The sequence below is a fragment of the Bos indicus x Bos taurus genome, chromosome 26 (assembly GCF_003369695.1).
Source record: "Bos indicus x Bos taurus breed Angus x Brahman F1 hybrid chromosome 26, Bos_hybrid_MaternalHap_v2.0, whole genome shotgun sequence".
In the NCBI taxonomy this organism is placed as follows: Eukaryota; Metazoa; Chordata; class Mammalia; order Artiodactyla; family Bovidae; genus Bos; species Bos indicus x Bos taurus.
In genome coordinates, this window is record NC_040101.1 from 46,245,306 (window position 1) to 46,267,127 (window position 21,822).

General features: G+C 37.7%; 1 protein-coding gene across 8 annotated transcripts in view; it reads right to left on the bottom strand.

Annotated features, from left to right (window-relative positions):
- PCDH15 (protocadherin related 15) overlaps positions 1-21,822 on the bottom strand; it is a 1,046,857-nt gene that overhangs the window by 479,669 nt on the left and 545,366 nt on the right. For all 8 annotated transcript variants that reach the window (XM_027528919.1, XM_027528921.1, XM_027528918.1 and 5 more), the window contains one exon: positions 3,489-3,659. In XM_027528919.1, the coding sequence (XP_027384720.1) occupies positions 3,489-3,659 (171 nt within the window). The remainder of the gene's footprint in view (positions 1-3,488; positions 3,660-21,822) is intronic.

The following is a 21,822-nucleotide window of genomic DNA, read 5'->3' on the forward strand; positions in this document are numbered from 1 at the left end:
ACTTTGCTTCTCAAGCAGTAACCTCTGTCTTTACTTCTCTCATTACATCAAGTACTGTTAAACATTCATCAGACTAGTTCATTGATTTTAGTCTTATTAGGTCAGTATTCCCCTTCTCTTGGGATCTCACTGATATACCAGCTACTTAAATTAGCTCAGAAAAATAGATTGAAACTAAAAATATTTTTGTCATGATTTCAATTAAGCCTTTCAAAGAAAAGTTCAATGTTCACATCATTAAGTCTTCTCACTAATATTCAACAAAATAATATCATGACCTACAACTTTAGGTAACCTATAAATATTTGTCTAGACAAACTCTCCATTAGCCTTTCTGTCTGCAAAATTACTCCATTTAGCTTAAAAATAATATTATTTTCTTCACTCAGCACACATCATAACATTTATCCATTTTTTAGGTTATTTTTTTTTTCATGCAAACCAACTAGACTAGTAATCATTTATTCCAGCACACACAAAAGTGGTTTTCAACCATTTAAGAGCTATTGCTAGTAAAGCAAGTGGGTAAAATATTGCATAAAGTAATTGGTAAAATATTTGGCAAGAACACTTTAAAGTGACTGGAATGCAATCTAATTTACACTTAGAAGTAATCTGTGTTCTATTCTTTTTAAAAAAAGAAAAAAAAGTTAAGACAGAGAGGATTCTCCAAACTGCAGTTCTCAAATGTCAGAAATAAAATCAAATATCTCGCAACAAATTCTGACATCACTAGCCATATTACTAACCCAGAAGCCTAAATGCTTTTCATAGGAACAGCAAACACTAATCAAATAGTTGACTCCTAGGAATTTGACTGCTCTAAAAGAGATTTTTTCTTCTTTTTTTTACATTTAAGGAAGAAACTGATATTTTAGCCTAAGCAGGATATCTATTGGGCTTACCAGGTGGCACAGTGGTAAAAAATCTGTCTGCCAAGGCAGGAGACACAAGAGACAAAGGTTCAATCCCTGGATTGGGAAGATCCTATGGAGTAGGAAATGGCAACCCGCTTCAGTATTTCTGACTAGAGAATTCTATGGACAGAGGAGCCTGGCAGGCTACAGTTCGTGGGGTCCCAAAGAGTGGGACATGACTGAGCACACATGTGTACACACACAGAATATCTATTAGCCTTATACTTTTATTCTTAGATATGTATATTTATCACCCAGGCAGGTCTATGGTGTGAATTTTAGGCTAACACCAATTTATAGGTTTATTTGAATTTTTTTTTAAAAATTAAGAAATGAATGTAGAAAATATGTACACATGACTTAATTTTTGTTTCTTTAAAATATGTCTTTAATGAATGAATATTTACATTCAGGATTCATTAGCTCCCCCCTCCAAACAGCCAAGCATAATATCCAATAATATATCAGGATTTTAAAAGACAAAAGGGCTCCTGTTAATATATGTGTCCTCTGACTTAGGGCTGAATGTTTTTTTCTTTTTTTTTAGCTTTTATTTTATTTTTAAACTTTACAACATTGTATTGGTTTTGCCAAATATCGAAATGAATCCGCCACAGGTATACCCGCGTTCCCCATCCTGAACCCTCCTCCCTCCTCCTTCCCCTACCGTCCCTCTGGGTCGTCCCAGTGCACCAGCCCCAAGCATCCAGTACCGTGCATCGAACCTGGACTGGTGACTCGTTTCATACATGATATTATACATGTTTCAATGCTATTCTCCCAAATCTCCCCACCCTCTCCCTCTCCCACAGAGTCCATAAGACTGATCTATACATCAGTGTCTCTGTTGCTGTCTTGTACACAGGGTTATTGTTACCATCTTTCTAAATTCCATATATATGCGTTAGTATACTGTATTGGTGTTTTTCTTTCCAGCTTACTTCACTCTGTATAATAGGTTCCAGTTTCATCCATCTCATTAGAACTGATTCAAATGTATTCTTTTTAATGGCTGAGTAATATCACTGATGAACATAGATGCAAAAATCCTTAACAAAATTCTAGCAATCAGAATCCAACAACACATTAAAAAGATCTTACACCATGACCAAGTGGGCTTTATCCCAGGGATGCAAGGATTCTTCCATATCCGCAAATCAATCAATGTTATACACCACATTAACAAATTGAAAAACAAAAACCATATGATTATCTCAATAGATGCAGAGAAAGCCTTTGACAAAATTCAACATCCATTAATGATAAGAACTCTCCAGAAAGCAGGAATAGAAGGAACATACCTCAACATAATAAAAGCTATATATGACAAACCCACAGCAAACATTATCCTCAATGGTGAAAAATTGAAAGCATTTCCTCTAAAGTCAGGAACAAGACAAGGGTGCCCACTTTCACCATTACTATTCAACATAGTTTTGGAAGTTTTGGCCACAGCAATCAGAGCAGAAAAAGAAATAAAAGGAATCCAAATTGGAAAAGAAGAAGTAAAACTCTCACTGTTTGCAGATGACATGATCCTTTACATAGAAAACCCTAAAGACTCCACCAGAAAATTACTAGAACTAATCAATGATTATAGTAAAGTTGCAGGATATAAAATCAACACACAGAAATCCCTTGCATTCCTATACACTAATAATGAGAAAACTGAAAGAGAAATTAAGGAAACAATTCCATTCGCCATTGCAACAGAAAGAATAAAATACTTAGGAATATATCTACCTAAAGAAACTAAAGACCTATATATAGAAAACTATAAAACACTGGTGAAAGGGCTGAATGTTGACAAGTGAATTAAAGAAAATGCTGGGGTTATTTCTGGGAGTTTCCAAGTATATGATGTCAACTGATCTTTGTTATGCTTTTTACATGGGGACGGAGAAGGCAATGGCACCCCACTCCAGTACTCTTCCCTGGAAAATCCCATGGATGGAGGAGCCTGGTGGGCTGCAGTTCATGGGGTCGTGAAGAGTCGGACATGACTGAGTTACTTCACTTTCACTTTTCACTTTCATGCATTGGAGAAGGAAATGGCAACCCACTCCAGTGTTGTTGCTTGGAGAATCCCAGGGACGGGGGAGCCTCGTGGGCTGCCGTCTATGGGGTCCCACAGAGTCGAACATGATTGAAGCGACTTAGCATACATGGGGAAAAAAAAAAGCAGAGTCAAATGGGCTGCTACTTGAGGTTGTTGTTGTTCACTCGCTCAATTGTGTCTGACTATTTGTGACCGCATGGACACTAGGCTTCCGCGTCCTTCACTGTTTCCTGAAGTTTGCACAAATTCATGTCCATTAAGTTGGTGATGCTATCTAACCATTTCATCTTCTGCCATGTTACTTCATGACATTCCTTCAATTATATAATTAGACATTATGAATACAAATTTACCCATACTGTCTCAAAATGGTTTTGGACATAAACTATTTTCCAATATCCATTTAGAAAAGCACACTATTTTCACCACATATGTGTTCAAAATATTTGAACAGGATCTCACTGGGGGTCACAGAGGTAGAAGTGAAGAGGAAAAGATGAGAATATGCTTACTGGAGTTCTCAGCTCAGGTATGGCAGCTTGATAGGTGAGTGGGCGACAGTCACGAGTGTTTGGCACGAGGACACATGGAAGAAACATTGGACCCAGGTCATCTCCATCCAGAATGTCCACTGTGAGGGTGGTGGTGGTGGTTCGCCGTTCATTTAGGTTTTGTGCACGGTCCTGTGAGAGAGGGAGAAAAGAAAAAGAACATAAGATGTACTCAATGTTCCCTCCAGCTTGGTTACACCATAGACACATTTCTTCCCGACTGTAGGCATCTGACCTCCCTTTTCTTAGAGCATTTACTTTAGAAAACTTGCATGTGTAAATACTTTCTCTGCCCCTTTGAGGTCTCAACCTTCTTCTAGCTCAAACTTTTACAAGTTTTATACCCAGGACTCTTTCTCCAGGATCTAAGAATTATCCATTTGAAGTGTAATAATCAAGGAAAATAGAGCTTATATTAATATCTCCCAGTCCCTGTAGGAGGATAGGAGCCTAACTTCCATGAAGGTTTTCTCCAAGTCGTGAAACCATCTCCCATCATGAAGATACATAAATGTTTACTTTTCCTTTGAGAAGACAGTTAACAAACAAGTTAACAATCAAGATGACTCTTGATTTCTTCACTTCTGTCCCCACTCCAGTATTTTATTTTATTTTATTTTATTTATGATGCTTCAAGAAATTTAAGTTTATGAAATAAATGTTGCTTATTTTAAAAAAGTGGGGGGAGAGAGAGAGAGAAGAAAAAGAAGAAAAATTAAATGAAGAGGTGAATAAAAGGAAGGAAAGAAGACCCACAAGATCTGCTATACTCATTGGAAAATGTATTTGTATGTTTCATATAAGATTGCCTGTCACAAAGTATATTTTGAGAACCTTCCTTCTCTCCTTCCTTCTCTCTTCTGGCATCACTAAAATAACTTGTTTCCAAGTTTATAAATGACAATTGTTTCATTTCTTCATTCTTTGAGACTCTAAAAAACTATAATTTCTGAGAAATGTATCCTTGTATCAGTAATGAGAATTATATTTCCATTTTTCCTCTTTTCCACTAACCACAATATTGCCAGAGATCACAGATTTTATTTTATTTTATTGTCTGTTTTGTTTTTCCCATTCTTATGGGTTGCAAAGTGTTCTTTGGTAAGATCTAGGGAAGCAGAAGCTCTATTGATGCAATTTTGCAAGGGCAACCTTTCTTGAATGCAATATCTTTATGACTCTCAAACCAACTAGGACCTTGTGGGGCCTTACCAGGTACAAATCCTGTTCAGTGTTCCCCATTTCTTATTTGTAGGAAATAGATTTCATTCAGCTTCTTTGACCTTCCCTGAGTTCCAAAGGGAGATTCAAACAATTGCTAATTAGAAGAGTGAGGGAATGCAGAAACAAAGGAAGTGCAATCAAGAAATAATAGTGCAGTGATAAAGTAAAACCTGGTTCCCCCTCAAGTAATATGTATAACAATATCTTTGAGTTCTTCTCCAGGAACCAAGACCCCACTAGGTGGAGAATTGTAACTTCAGGTGAGTACAAGATTCCTAGAATACCATCCTGTTATCTCAACACCAGTCAATCAGAAAGAAGACTGCACAGAGTGGACAGTAACAAAGACTCTGATTCCTACCCAAATGATTATCTGTGATAAGTTTCCCCTTTCTCCCTTTAAAAACTTTCATGATAGAGCAGAATATTTACTATTGGTTCCTGGACACAACTCTGTCTTCTTCCAGCTTTCCTGACTCCTGAATAAAGCAACCTTTCTTTTCCTAACAACAACTGTCTGTTGAGCATTACCTTTCAAGTGGCAAGCAGCAGAACATGAGTTTGGTAAAAACTCTTGTATTCTTTGATGTTTAATTTATCAAATTATTATTTACAAATTATTTTAAATTAAATTAAAGACATTAGAGATTGATCATACCCAGAAAGAAGCCTTTTTAGAGTTTCCCTTAATTTATTAAAAGCAGAAACATTTGCAAGTGAAGCTGCCATGAAAGTGTTCTCTGGGGGAGTTTTATAGCCATGAGAAAAGAAACAAAGAGAAGAAAAACACTAGAATCTACATAAACAAACATCATCACAAACTTTCTTTACCTCCTGCTTATTCCCTAGAAACCTACTCATTCTTTAGCTGCTTAGGAAGCAACTTCATTTGCTTGCTTTCTTTCACATATAACAATACCTTATTCTTTTCACTTGTTAATCTGTTTGGGGGTTTTCTATATATATATATATTTATATTTATTTATTTATTTATGGCTGTGATGGATCTGATTCCTTGCAGATAGGGGGCTTTCTCTAGTTGTGGAGAGTGGGAGCTACTCTCCAGCTGTAGTGTGTGGCCTTCTCACTGTGGTGGTTTCTCTAGTTGTGGAGCATGGGCTCTAGGGCACTCAGGCTTCAGTAGTTGCTGCATGTGGTCTCAGTAGTTGAGGTCCCCAGGCTCTAGAGTACAGACTCAATTATTGTGGGGAGGTAGATATCTAATACTTATGCCACCTGATGCGAAGAACTGACTCATTGGAAAAGACCCTGATGCTGGGAAAGATTGAAGGAAGGAGAAGAAGGACATGAAAGAGGATGAGATGGTTGGACGGCATCATCAACTCAACAGACATGAGTTTGAGCAAGCTCCAGGACTTGGTGATAGACAGGGAAGGCTGGTGTGCTGCAGTCCATGGGGTTGAAAAGAGTCAAACATGACTGAGCCACTGAAAACTAACTAAGAAATTGCAAGGCTGTCATTGTAGGGATGAGACTCCAGTTCTTTTTTAAATCCAACTCTTTCTCTCATACAAACATCTCTCTCCATTAACCTAAAGCTATACCCTTTGTTCCAATTTCCTGACTTTTAGAGGAATGTGTCCTTGGTCTGGCAGGTCATAAGACATCCAGACGCAAGACAAAACATTCAGTAAATTGTTGACCAACTTGTCAAGACAGAAAACATATGGTGGACCATTAACTTTTAGCCCATACATCTGGTCCCTATTTGGTCTTTGAAAGATGGCCTGCAGTCATGAGAAAGGGTTGTGGGATGATAACTCAGTGTCTATGAAAACCCAAGCACAGGGGGATTAAAAAATAAGCCATAAAAATGATAGACTGGAAATAGGGACTTTCAAACTAATTGATCAGAAATTACATTCATCAGGGACGTGAGCCAATCAAAAATGAATATATCAATACTGGTAAAGATATAAACTGCTATAGTTCAGTTCAGTTCAGCCACTCAGTCATGTCCAACTCATTGTGACCCCATGGACTGCAGCACGCCAGGCTTCCCAGAGCTTGCTCAAACTCATGTCCATTGAATCAGTGATGCCATCCAACCATCTCATCCTCTGTCATCCCCTTCTTTTCTTGCCTTCAATCTTTGCAAGCATCAGAGTCTTGTCTAATGAGTTAACCCTTCACATCAGGTAGCCAAAGTATTGGCGCTTCAGCTTCAGCATCAGTCCTTCCAATGAACATTCAGGGTTGATTTCCTTTAGGACTGACTGGTTTGATCTCCTTGCAGTCAAAAGGACTCTCAAGAGTACTCTTCAACACCACAGTTCAAAAGCATCAATTCTTCGGTGCTCAGCTTTCTTTATGGTCCAACTCTCACAATTCATACATGACTACTGGAAAAGCCATAGCTTTGAATATATGGACCTTTGCTGGCAAAGTAGTATCTTTGCTTTTTAATATGCTGTCTAGGTTTTGAGGTAGAAATTACTGGGCAGTCAGTATAGAACTCTGAGACCTCAGTCTTGTTTTCAGTAAATATCCTGGTCCATTGTCCTAAATTCCTGGAATATGTCTTTAGTCTGATAGATTATTAGCACTCAGATCCAGGAAAGGGCAGTAATTAAATTATATTCCATATGCTTGGGGGAAAAACAACTGGTGATCATTAATCCTAAGCCAATCAGTTCAATTAAGTTCAGTCATGGCAAAGTAATATCTCTGCTTTTTAATATGCTGTCTAGGTCAGTCATAGCTTTTCTTCCAAGCAACAAGCATCTTTTAATTTCATAGCTTCAGTCACCACCTGCAATGATTTTGGAGCCCAGGAGAATAAAGTCTGTCACTGTTTCCGTTGTTTCCCCATCTATTTGCCATGAGGTGATGGGACTGGATGTCATGATTTTAGTTTTCTGAATGTTGAGTTTTAAATCAACTTTTTCACTCTCCTCTTTCACTTTCATCAAGAGGCTCTTTAGTTCTTCTTCACTTTCTGCCATAAGGTGGTGTCATCTGTATATCTGAGGTTATTGATATTTCTCCCAGCAATCTTGATTCCAGCCTGTGCTTTATCCAGCCCGGCATTTCACATGATGTACTCTGCACATAAGCTAAATAAGCAAGGTGACAATATATAGCCTTGACATACTCCTTTCCCTATTTGTAACCAGTATGTTGTTACATGTCCAGTTCTAACTGTTGCTTCTTGACCTGCAGATTTCTTGACCATACAGATTTCTCAGGAGACAGGTCAGGTGGTCGGATATTCCCATTTCTTTAAGAATTTTCCACAGTTTGTTTCAATCTACACAGTCAAAGTCTTTGGTGTAGTTTTTCTGGAACTCTCTTGCTTTTTCGATTACCCAATCAGTTCAGTTCAATTCAGTTGCTCAGTCATGTCTGACTCTTTGTGACCCTATGGACTGCAGCTCACCAAGCTTCCCTGTCCATCACCAACTCCCAGAGTTTACTCAAACTCATGTCCATTGGGTTGGTGATTCCATCCAACCATCTCATCCTCTGTTGTCCCCTTCTCCTTCTGCCCCCAATCCCTCTCAGCATCAGGGTCTTTTTCAATGAGTCAACTCTTTGCATGGGGTGGCCAAAGTATTGGAGTTTCAGCTCCAGCATCAGTCCTTCCAATGAACACCCAGGACTGATCTCCTTTAGGATGGACTGGTTAGATTTCCTTGCAGTCCAAGGGACTCTCAAGAGTCTTCTCCAACACCACAGTTCAGAAACATCAATTCATTAGTGCTCAGCTTTCTTTATAGTCCAACTCTCACATTCATTTATGACTGCTGGAAAAGCCGTTAGATGATCCAATGGATTTTGGCAATTTGATCTCTGGTTCATAAGCCCATACATCTGTTTTATTGTAAAATGGCCAGAGGGTATCAAAAAGGGTGGTGACTTAATCCAAGGATCAAGAGAAGGCATAAAGATGCTAAGTATCTTGATCTTTAAATTAATTGGTTAGAAATACTGTGATTTAAGAAAGGATATAAAAACTTCTCTAAGTCCCACCTTGGGGGGACTCTATACCCCCTCTCAGTATCTATGCTGAGAGCTTTGGACTTTCCTCTGCTTTAATAAATCCTATTTTCTTACTACTGTGAATGTTGCCTGTTTATGGATTCCATTCTTCAGACAAGAACTCAGATTCCCATCTTCGTTTTCTTCCAAGGAGCAAGTGACTTTTAATTTCATGGCTGCAATCACCATCTGCAGTTATTTTGGAGCCCAAGAAAATAGTCTGTCACTATTTCCATTGTTCCCCCGTCTATTTGCTATAAAGTGATGGGACTGTATGCCGTGATCTTTTTTTCTGAATGTTGAGTTTTAAGCCACCTTTTGGGTCATGTCACCTCTTCTCAGTGTCTGTGCTGGGAGCTTTATACTTCTCTCTCCTTTAATATAAACTCTGCTTGGGTGAGGGTTTGCATGTTCATGAAGTTCTCCATGAACAAGAACTTGATTTCTTGTTTCAGTGGTGCACAGGGTTAGTTGCTCTGAACCATATGAGATCTTCCTGGACCAGGAATTGAACCTGTGTCCCCTGCACTGCAAGGCAGTTTTTTAACCACTGGACCACCAGGAAAGCCCTTGGGTTTTGTTTTATTTTGGTTTTGGTCAGTCTAATACAAAAGTCTCTGATTAGTAAATCTAAGAGGACAGAGAAAAACATTTTTCTTTCTCAAGAACGGAATGAACATATTGAGATTGTACTGATAATCATGATTGGTTAAATTTTTATTTACTTCTTAAAATTTATTATTAACTTTTGGCCTCATTGCATATCTTGTGGGATCTTAGTTCTCCAACTAGAGGTTGATTCCAGGCCCTTGGCAGTAAGGGAGCAGATTCCTAACCACTGGCTTTCCAGGGAATTCTCTTGATTGGTTAAATATATAAGTATATAATTTTATATAATTTTTTTAAGTCCTCCTTTAACTGTTTTGAATCCCTGGTGGCTCAGAGGTTAGAGCATCTGCCTGGAATGCGGGACACCCAGGTTTGATCCCTGGGTTGGGAAGTTCCCCTGGAGAAGGAAATGGCAACCCACTCTAGTACTCTTGCCTGGAGAATCCCATGGAGGGAGGAGCCTGGTAGGCTACAGTCCATGGGGTTGAAAAGAGTCAGACATGACTGAGCGACTTCACTTTCACTTTTCATTTTCTTTAAATGTTTTAAATTTTCCATGTTTGTCTATTATATCTAGTACAGTTTAACATATACTAGGGGTAGCAAATGACATGTGAGATAATTTTGGTCTACAAATAAGAATTTTAAATTATACTATAAACCTATGAATTGAGTATAAATAGAAAAGTCTTAATTTAACTTTTTTTCTTTTTTTTTTTTTTAGAAAACACATCAAACCTACTATTTTAAATTATATAGGGGAGTAGAATTTGCCATCCCCAAATATGATTATTTTAGGCTGATTATTTTTAAGAAACTGAAAGCACAAAGGAAGCTTTGAAAACTGAGAAATAGTCAGCCTTTTGTAAGGGACATTTACATATACAAGGGAAATCTTTTGTAAAGATGTCTCCTTGGTTATACCTTGAAGAGGGAGATGATCTTATCACTAGCGACTGAAATATGCATATCAACTTTTGTTGTTGTTTACTCTCTTAAGTTCTGTCTGATTCTTTTGCAACCCTATGGAATTAGGCCTCCAGGATCCATGAAATTTTACAGGCAAGAATGGAGTGTGTTGCCATTTCCTTCTCCAGGGGATGGACCCAGGGATCAAACCCATGTCTCCTGCAATGGTAGGCAGATTCTTTACCACTCTGCCACCTAACTTCCCTTAACTAAACTTCTACCTTCAATATCTTCTGTGTTTAGCTAAAGATGACACTTAAGGTGAGGGCTTCTGCCATACTGGGGAGGAGTTAGCCTGTTTTCCTGAGTATCCCCCATATATAAAAAGTATGTGTATGTGTTAGTCGCATCTGACTCTTTGAGGCCCCATGGACTGAAAAGCCCCCCAGGCTCCCCTGTCCATGAAATTCTCCAGACAAGAATACTGAAATGGGCAGCCATTCCCTTCTCCAAGGTATCCTAAGCCAGGGATTGAAACCAGGTCTTCTGCATTACAGATTCTTTACCATCCAGGCCACGGGGGAAGTCATATATGTGATACAACTTTGTCTTTTTTCCATTAATCTGTTTTATAGCCATGTGATTATTAGACCAACCAAAGAACCTAGAAGGGTAGAATGGAAAAATTTTCCCATCTCTACAATTGTGTAGAATGTAGTTTGTAAAAAAGACAGTGTCAATTAAAATTTAAGAAAGATATTGAAGTAATACCATTTTATGTGATATTGGATGTGCCACATTCCAATGGTCATTTCCTTGGTTCTTACCTTTCTCAAGGGTAAGAATTCAGTCTAGAGGAATGGTATTGTTCAGTTGTTAAGTCATGTCCATGTTTGCAATACATGGAATGTAACAGGCCAGGCTTCCCTGACCTTCACTGTCTCTTGAGTTTTCTCAAATTCATGTCCACTGAGTCAGTGATCCTATCTCATCATTTCCTTGAAGGCAGTCAGTGTAATACTCTGAGAGCTGGTTTTCAATAAATATCTCCCTCCATTAACCTAAAGTTATACCCTTTGTTCCAAATTCCTGGAATGTATCCTTGGTCTGATAAACTATTAGCACTCAGATCCAGGGAGGGCAGTAATTAACTTCTGTTTCATATGCCTGAGGGAAAAACAACTGTTGATCATTAATCTTTTAGCCCATACATCAGGTCCATTGCAAAATGACCAGGAGGCATGAAAAAGGGTGATGACTTAATCTAAGGATCAAGAGAAGCCATAAAGATTTTAAGCTAAACATTTTGACCTTTAAAATGATAGGTTAGAAATGATGTATTTTAAGGACAGGAGCCAATCAAAAATGTACAGATTAATACTGGCAAGGATATAAACTGTTGTAAGTCCCACTTTTGGGGGACTCTTTATCCCCTCTCAATGTCTATGCTGAGAGCTTTGTACATTCCTTCTCTTTAATAAATCGTATTCACTTGTCACTGTGAGTGTTCTTTCTTTACTGTGAAGTTCTTTCTTAGGCTCTATTAACCAAACTTCTGATTCCCATTTCATCATCCTCCACCCTCTTTTCCTTTTGCCTCCATTCTTTCCAAGCATCAGGGTCTTTTCCAATGAGTCAGCTCTTCGCGTCAGGTGGCCAAAGAATTGGAGTTTCAGCATCAGTCCTTCCAATGAATGTTAAAAGTTAATTTCCTTTAGGACTGACTGGTTTTGAAACTGTTTACCTCAGTTTGGGACTTGAATCCATGAGCCAGGACTCAAATCTAACCAAAACCTAGTTTGGTACTCAAACCCCCGTGGCTTGGACTTCAACTCAGACAATACCCACAGTCTTCCAACTGAGACCACAGACCTGGTTTCAGGACCTAGTGAAGCTTAGGTTCTTGATGTTTCATCATAGAAATAGAAACACAGGGGTAGGTAAGAAGTGGATTTATTCAGAGAGAAGCACACTCCATAGACAGAGTGTGGGCCATTACATGGGGTGAGTGCAGCTGCTTTGAGATATGGCATAGTTAGTTTTTAAGAGCTGGGTAATTTCATAGGCTAAGTGGGAAGATTATTCCAATCATTTGGGGGAAAGGGTAGAGAAAATTGGGCCACCACCTGTATTTTGGTCTTTTGGTGCCTTGACCTGTCATGGCTCCTCTGGATATGTCATTTAGCTTGCTGATTGAAGATCAAGGTCTAGTTGAAGGTGACTTGTATGCCATCTTGGACCCATTTGATTCTAATAGATTTATGCTTTGTCTTGGGGTATGAAATTCTTTCAAATGTTGTACCCTGTCCCCTTCCCTCCTGTTTCAGTTTGAACTCTTTGCAAACTATGGGACTCTTGAGACTCTTCTCCAGAACAATTCAAAAACATCAGTGTTTCAGCACTCAGCCTCTTTCATGATCCAACTTTTACATCCATACATAACTATGGAAAAGACAGATTTGATTAAATGGATCTTTGTTGGCAAAATGATGTCTCTGTTCTTAATACTGTCAAGATTTACTATATCTGTCAGGGCAAAGAGCAAGCATCTTTCAATTTCATGGCTCAGTCACAGGTCCTGGTGATTTTGGAAACTAAGAAAATAAAATCTGTCACTGCTTCTACTACTTCCCCTTCTATTTGCCATGAAGTTATGGAACTGGATGCCATGATCTTACTTCTTTGAATGGTGAGTTTTAAGTCAGCTTTTTCACTCTCATCTTTCACTTTTAAGAGACTCTTTAGTTCCTCTTCATTTTCTGCCGTTAGAGTGGTATCATCTGCCTATCTGAGGGTTTTGATATTTTTCCTAGCAATCTTGATTCCAGCTTTTGATTCATCCAGCCTGGTATTTCACATGATGTACTCTGCTTGCAAGTTAAATGAGCAGGGTGACAATATACAGCCTTGATATACTGCTTTCCCAATTTTGAATCTGTCCATTTTTTCATGTCCAGTTCTCACTGTTGCTTCTTGTCAGGAGGCAGGCAAGGTGGTCTGGTATTCCCATCTCTTTAAAAATTCTCTACAGTTTGTTGTGGTCTACACAGTAAAAGGCTTTAGTGTAGTCAATGAAGAATAAGTAGATATTCTTCTGGAATTTCTTTGCTTTCTTTATGATCCAGTGAATGTTGGCAATTTGATCTCTGGTTCCTCTGCCTTTTCTAAATCCAGCTTGAACATCTGGAAGTTCTCCGTTCATGTTCGGTTGAAGCCTAGCTTGAAGCATTAGCCTGCTGGCTTGTGAAATGAGTGTAACTGTGAGGTAGTTTGAACATTCTTTGGCACTGCCCTTCTTTGGGATTGGAATGAAAACTGACATTTTCTAGTCCTGTGGTCACTGATGAATTTCCCAAATTTGCTGGCATATTGGGTGCAGCACTTTCACAGCATCATCTTTTAGGATTTTAAATAGCTCAGCTGGAATTCCATCACCTCCACTAGCTTTATTCAGAACAATGCTTCATAAGGTCCACTTGACTTCATGCTCCAGGATGTCTGGCTCTAGGTGAGTGACCACACCATTGTGATTATCCTGGGCATTAGCACCTTTTTTTGTACAGTTCTGTGTATTCTTGCATCTCTTTTTAATCTCTTCTGTTTTTGTTAGGTCCTTGCCATTTTTGCCCTTTATTGTGTCTAAATTTTCATGAAATGCTCCCTTGATATCTCCAATTTTCTTGAAGAGATCTCTAATCTTTTCAATTTTATTGTTTTCCTCTATTCTTTGCATTGTTCATTGAAAAAGGCCTTCCATATCTCTCCTTGCTATTCTTTGGAACTCTGCATTCATATGGGTGTATCTTTCTTTTTCTCCTTTGCCTTTTGCTTCCCTTCTTTTCTCAACTTTTTGTAAGGCCCCCTCAGACAATTACTTTGTCTTCTTGAATTTCCTTTTCTTTGGGATAGTTTTGGTCACTACCTCTTGTTACAATGTTATGAATCTCTGTCCATAGTTCTTCAGATACTCTGTCTATCAGATCTAATCCTTTGAATCTATTTGTCACTTCCACTGTATAATCATAAGAGATTTGATGTATCTTATACTTGAATGGCCCAGTGGTTCCCCTACTTTCTTCAATTTAAGTCTGAATTTTACAATAAAGAGTTCATGTTCTGAGCCACAGTCAGCTCCTGGTCTTATTTTTGCTGACTGTATAGAGCTTCTGGTCTTATTTTTGCTGACTGTATAGAGCTTCTTCATCTTTGGCTGAAAGAATATAATCAGTCTGATTTTGGTATTAACCATCTGATGATGTCTATGTATAGAGTTGTCTCTTGTGTTTTTGGAAGAGGGTATTTGCTATGACCAGTGTGTTCTCTTGTCAAAACTATGTTAGCCTTTGACCTGCTTCATTCAGTACCCCAAGGCCAAATTTGCATGTCATTCCAGGTATTGCTTGATTTCAATAGTTTTGAATTCCATTCCCCTATGATGAAAAGGACATCTTTTTCTAGTGTAAGCTCTAGAAATTCTGGGAGGTTGTCACGAACTGTTTGACTTCAGCTTCTTAGACATTAGTGGTTGGCACATAGATTTGGATTACTCTGATGTTGAAAGGTTTGCCTCGGAAAGGAATTGAGAAATTTCTGAAGTTTTTAAGATAGCACCCATATACTGCATTTCAGACTCTTCTGTATGTTTGTTATACAGATTTAAATGCAAGCCTTCTCCACTGATAAGTTTCTAGAGATTTAGAATCATCCTTGCCTTCTTTGTACAGATAGAAAGACACTCTTTACAATTGGAGTTTTTACTTGTAAATGAAAATTCTTCTATTAGTTTTTAGAGCTTCTTTTCTGCCTGCTGTGTTTTTTGTTTATTACTCAGCCCAAAATAATTCTTATGCGTGCTGAAATAAAATTAATAATTTAGGCAAATGAGAAAATGTCTTCCCCTTCAGTGTGCACTGTACATGTAGGTTAACCATACCTCCTTAGGAATTAGTATTCTTTCTAATCTCATCAAGGGTCACAACTCCTTAGGAGATAACCCTCCTTTTTAATCATGGAAGAAGTCATGAGGATCAATGGTCAATTACCCTTTGTACATGTAGATTGTGTAAATTGTCTATAATATATCATTTATTATATAGCCCTTTGTCCCAGAAACTTACATGTAACTGTGCTTTGACCTCTGATGGGCAGAATAGCTCCTCTGAGAAGCTGTCCCTGGGTTATAATCCTCACTTTGGTAAATAAAATTTTCCATAACTTTCTTAGATTGACTGATTAATATTTTGTATATATGCTAAAGAGACACACTTTATGCTGACACATTCTGCTCCTTTTCACTACTACAGGTGAAATACACTAAGAAAAACTACCAACCTGGTTAATATATAGATAGACATTTTCCAGAATTTGTCACCAATAAATACAATATAAATAGAGATATGAAAATAGGCCTTGTGCACATTCCTAACTTGCAAGTCTTGGAAAGGTGCTTTTAATCCATAATTTTCTTTTCACAGTTCAGAATTTGATCATAAAATATTGCCTTAAACAAAGCCCCCAACAATTATAATAAAAGCTAAAAAGAAAGGAATATTTTGCTCTTCTAGTAAAATGCTTGCTTTTTGTGACTCTTCTGAATAAAGGAAATAGCATTGTAAATTGGGAGCACATAAATAAAGCATAATTATTTCCATAAATATTTTATGTGATTTTATTAAGTTTATATTTTCATTCATTGCTATGTGTAAATCCAATATGTATTAAAAACTACCCCCCTCAAATCCTTCCTTCTATTCTATTTTCCTTCCTTATTCCTTTCTATCATTTTAAAAATAAGATAATACTTTAAAAGTTTAAACATTTAAAAATATCACTAGTTTAGGAAACTGTGTCTGTAACTGGCAACCAAGGATGCATCTCCTTTAAGAGTTAATCAAGTTTGACTGTCTAACTTGTATTTTCTCAGTGCACATTATTTCACATATCACTTATAAAGTTGCTAACACTCAACATTTAATTATATGAAACTGTTACCAGGTCCAAGCTCGATCTGCTCCCTACACTACAGGCCAGTGAATCTGAGACGAGGGTATGAGGCAAGGAAGAGACTTTAATCGGAGTGCCAGCAGACTGAGAAGATGGCAGGCTAGTGCCTAAAAATAACCATCTTATTGGGGTCTGGATGCCAGGTTTTTTTATAGGTTAGAGATGAGGGGAGGTGAGGAAGCAAAGTAAAAAGGCCATTAATCTTGCAAAACATCTCCTAGAATGACTTTGGCACAGACCATGAATTCCTTATTGCCAAATTCAGACTTAAATTGAAGAAAGTAGGGAAAACCACTAGACCATTCAGGTGTGACCTAAATCAAATCCCTTATGATTATACACTGGAAGTGACTAATAGATTCAAGGGATTAGATCTGATAGACAGAGTGCCAGAAGAACTATGTACGGAGGTTTGTGACTTTGTCTAGGAGACAGGGATCAAGACCATACCCAAGAAAATGAAATGCAAAAAGGCAAAATAATTGTCTGAGGAGGTCTTACAAATAGCTGTGAAAAGAACAGAAGCAAAAGGCAAAGGAGGAAAGGAAAGATATATGCATTTGAATGCAGAGTTCCAAAGAATAGCAAGGAAAGATAAGAAAGCCTTCCTCAGTGATCAATGCAAAGAAACAGGGGAAAACAATACAATGGGAAAGACTACAGATCTGTTCAAGATAATTAGAGATACCAAGGGAACATTTCATGCAACAATGGGCACAATAAAGGACAGAAATGGTACGGACTTAACAGAAGCAGAAGATATTAAGAGGTGGCAAGAATACACAGAATTACACAAAAAAGATCTTCATGATCCAGATAACCATGATGGTGTGATCACTCACCTAGAGCCAGACATCCTGGAATGTGAAGTCAAGTGGGCCTTAGAAAGCATCACTATGAATAAAGCTAGTGGAGGTGATGGAATTCCAGTTGAGCTATATTAAATCCTAAAAGATGATTCTGTGAAAGTGCTACACTCAATATGCCAGCAAATTTGGAAAACTCAGCAGTGGCCACAGGACTGGAAAAGGTCAGTTTTCATTCCAATCCCAAAGAAAGGCAATGCTAAGGAATGCTCAGACTACTTACTGCATAATTGCACACATCTCAAACACTAGTAAAGTAATGCTCAAAATTCTCCAAGCCAGGCTTCAACAGTACATGAACCGTGAACTTCCAGATGTCCAAGCTGGATTTAGAAAAGGCAGTGGAACCAGAAACCAAATTGTCAACATCCGTTGGATCATTGAAAAAGCAAGAGAGCTCCAGAAAATTATCTACTTCTGCCTTATTGACTATGCCAAAGCCTTTGACTGTGTGGAGCATAACAAATTGTGGAAAATTCTTAAAGAGATAGGAATACCGGACCACCTGACCTGCCTCCTGAGAAATCTGTATGGTCAAGAAATCTGCAGGTCAAGAAGCAACAGTTAGAACTGGATGTGGAACAACAGACTGGTTCCAAATACGGAAAGACTGTATATTATCACGCTGCTTATTTAACTTATATGCAGAGTACATCCAAAAAAAAATTAGGGTTAGGGTTAGGGCTGGATGAAGCACAAACTGGAATCAAGATTGCTGGGAGAAATATCAATAACCTCAGATATACAGATGACACCACCTTTATGGCAGAAAGTGAAGAAGAACTAAGGAGCCTCTTGATGAAAGTGAAAGAGGAGAGTGAAAAAGCTGGCTTAAAGTTCAACATTCAGAAAACTAAGATCATGGCATCCGGTCCCACCACTTCATGGCAACTAGATGGGGAAACAGTGGAAGAGTGCCAGACTTTATTTTTCTGGGCTCCAAAATCACTGCAGATGGTGATGCAGCCATGAAATTAAAAGACGCTTACTCCTTGGAAGGAAAGTTATGACCAACCTAGACAGTATATTAAAAAGCAGAGACATTGCTTTGCCAACAAAGCTTTGTCTAGTCAAAGCTATAGTTTTTCCTGTAGTCATGCATCGATGTGAGAGTTGGACTATAGAGGAAGGTGAGCACTGAAGAATTGATGCTTTTGAACTGTGGTGTTGGAGAAGACTGTTGAGAGTCCCTTGGACTGCAAGGATGTCTAACCAATCCATCCTAAAGGAAATCAGTCCTGAATACTCATTGGAAGGACTGATGCTGAAGTGAAACTCCAATACTTTGGCCTACTGATGTGAAGAACTGACTCATTGGAAAAGACTCTGATGCTGGGAAAAATTGAAGGCAGGAGGAGAAGAGGATGAGAGAGGTTGGATGGCATCATCAACTCAATGGACATGAGTTTGAGCAAGCTCTGGGAGTTAGCGGTGGACAGGGAGGCCTTCTGTGGTGCAGTCCATGGGGTTGCAAGGAGTTGGACACAACTGAGAGACTGAACTGAACTGAACTAGAATGGCAAGCCTCAGTCAGGGTATGTGTTAATTTCTTCCTTCCTGTCATCCACAAGTGGACAGAGTTCTGAAGAAACATACTTTAACAGTCAGCCAAAGGGGCATGATTCTGTGAGGCAAACTGTTCTGTATGATTATAATAACAAAAGCAATGAAAGGCAAGTCAAATAATCAGTTCCTACTTGGAGTCAGATTTGGCTTCCTCCCTACAACAAAACCTTTGGTTAGCTTCTACAACTTTTGTGAGTGCAGTTATGCAAGAAATTGTGGGGGATACAAAGAATAATCCAACACAAAAACTGACATGGAGGAATTTAAAAGCATTAGATAACTACAACATAGAACCAAGAGAGCCACAAGTAATATTCATCAGTGTGTGATGAATATTGACCTAGCTGCAACTTTCTGTCAGTGCCTCATAAGGAAGTTGTATTGACCTTGTCACTGAATACTTAGTGACAATCTTTATTTAAAGCCCCCCAGTCCTCTGTGTCCACATGATCATAACACAATTTATTGAATCCTGATACCTGACATATCAAAGCCCCTCAGTGTTTTTTAATTAATTATTTATTAAATAAGTAGAAAATTTCGTCAATGTATTGCAAGGAAGAACTGGTTTTTCTGTTTGTTTGATTCAAAAATAAGATCTATACGCCTAGTAGAACTTCAAAATAAATTTTATATTAAAAATAATTCACAGACACCTAACTCAGTCATAATCCATTCTTTTTTACAAAACACAATTTAATAAAACTGCAAATATTTCAACTATGAAAATGTTCAGGCAATAAACACCTCTAACCATCAAATGATAAGTAAGACTTCAATTCCTTAAACTCAACTGAAAGTCTTTCTTGCTATAAAATAGTTTAATTGCTCACTATTCTTTGATCAAACTAGAGATAAATGCTAATTTCTAATTCATTCAGTATGTGCTCTATATTTAGGACTGTATTAAGTTAAATATTGGTTATGTGAAGTGGAGCCAGGAAAAATGTGAACTCTAACAAATACTGTGAAATTATATGAAACCTGTTTTATTAAGAATATGAGACAAAAATGCTGATGTTCAAGACAGAGGAGAAATATTGTATGACATCCCCTATATGTGAACTCAAAAAAAAACCCAAAAGACACAAATGAACTTATTTACATTACAAAACAGAAAGAGACTCACAGATTTGGAAGACAAACTTATGTTGCCAGGGGGGAAAGGATAGTTGGGGAGCTTGAGGTAGTCATGTACACACTAATGTATTGAAAATGGATAACCAACAAGGAGCTATTGTATAGTACAATATTATGTGGTAGCCTGGCTAGGGGAAGAGTTTAGTGGAGAATGGATACATGTATATGTATGGCTGAGTCCCTCCACCGTTTACCTGATACTATCACATTTAATTGGCTATGCCCCAATACAAAATAAAAAGTTCAAAAGAATAAATAATGCTGATGTTTAGATTTATTTTTGGCAATATCATAGGAGCCTTGGAATAAAGAGACTTTTAACACTTACATATTTAATATTCAAGTAGTTTGAAGTTAACAAAAGGACTACAGGCATCCACCAGACTCACTCATAGATATAGATATATATATAGATATATATATAACATACTCTTTCATTACTTTATCAGGTATTTGCAGTAGAGAAAGAAAATTTTAAAAAAGCAAAATAATTAGAGTTGTCCTGAGTCTTTGACCCTAACTCAGTTATCTAAGACCTTGGAGGTGTGTGTCTTGCTTCCCTTCACTAATGAAAGATGGACTATCACCAACCAGAACTGTAAAACACATCCTAGTAACTTGACTTTGTTGGATTTCTTTATTCAATAATGAAAATAGCAGCAATAAGTTTTCCTTGGTCTAAATCACTTTAGAAGTGTGTTCTTTCTTTTCTGAAACTCTCTTTTATTTTTTGAGACATTTACCTAAATTTCCTTAAATTTTATGTGTACTAATAAGCAGAAATAGTATCATTACATGCCTTCATTACTTGAAAATTTTGTAAATAGTTCTTAAACCTCTATCTTCCTCCACTTCAGTCGTACTCTCCAGAATATGCCCAAGAAACTGGCAGAAATAGAAACAATGGCTGTAAAATTAGCACTTATTCCACTTATCAGTGTGTGGTAGACATGAGGAAAGGTCAGGATAAGGGTTATTCTGAAAAGTAATTTTTATATCCGAATCTATATAATTTAAATGTTTTGAAGAAGATAAGGATATGTCACCTCATAATATGTCACATTGGCATACTGAGTATTTTACGTTAAAGTTTCTTAAGAAATAGCAGTGCAAGGAGGACATTCTGACAATATTTGTGTCCCTGAAAGCAAAGCAGGACATGAATCTTCCATGTGAAAAGAACTCTCCCTGTCCCAGGAGGATAGAAAGCATCATTATCACCAGAAATAGAGAATTTAGAGGCCAGGAGGCTGTGTAAAACTACCACATTACTTACTCACTAATTTGATATTCTCAGCCCATGCCCTTTTGCTTTGCAAATTCTTCACGAATTTGTAGTTTTCTTGTCTAAATGACAGCTCACTTTGGTCATTTCTTTCAGTCTCATTTTTTTTTTAATAAGACTGCATCACATACATTATTAAATTTGTTTTTTCTCCTGTTAATCTGTGTTGTGTTCATTTAATTTTTAGGTCAGCCAAAGAACTGCAAAAAGTTCACCTCAATTAAGTAGTGAGGAGACCAGAAGGGGGCATTCCCACAGTCTGCAAGCACAGCATAGCTCATCACCTCTTCTATTCTGGCAACAACTCAACCAATGAAAAGCCATAGTCTCTTTATTTACTATAACTCTCTCAACTTCTTTCTTCCCCCCTTCTCTCTTCCTTCCCTTGCTTTGTGGGGACTTGCATATGGCTCATCCTGGGCTGTAGACCCCAAACTTCTTATCCCAAATAAACCTATTTTTGTTGGAGAAGTATTTGGCAGTCTATTTATTTTAGTTCAACAAATATGTATAATATAGTTTCTTGTTACAAAAGATAGCTAATGTTCCTTCTCAAGATTTTTTGATGTGAAAATGTGGACTAGCACTGATATTGATAGAATGATTCAAACAGTATTCTTGTTATGAGTCTTAATTAAATGTAAACCTTTTCTTTCTGACAATTATTTATGGGCTGTTGGGTGAAAAAAAA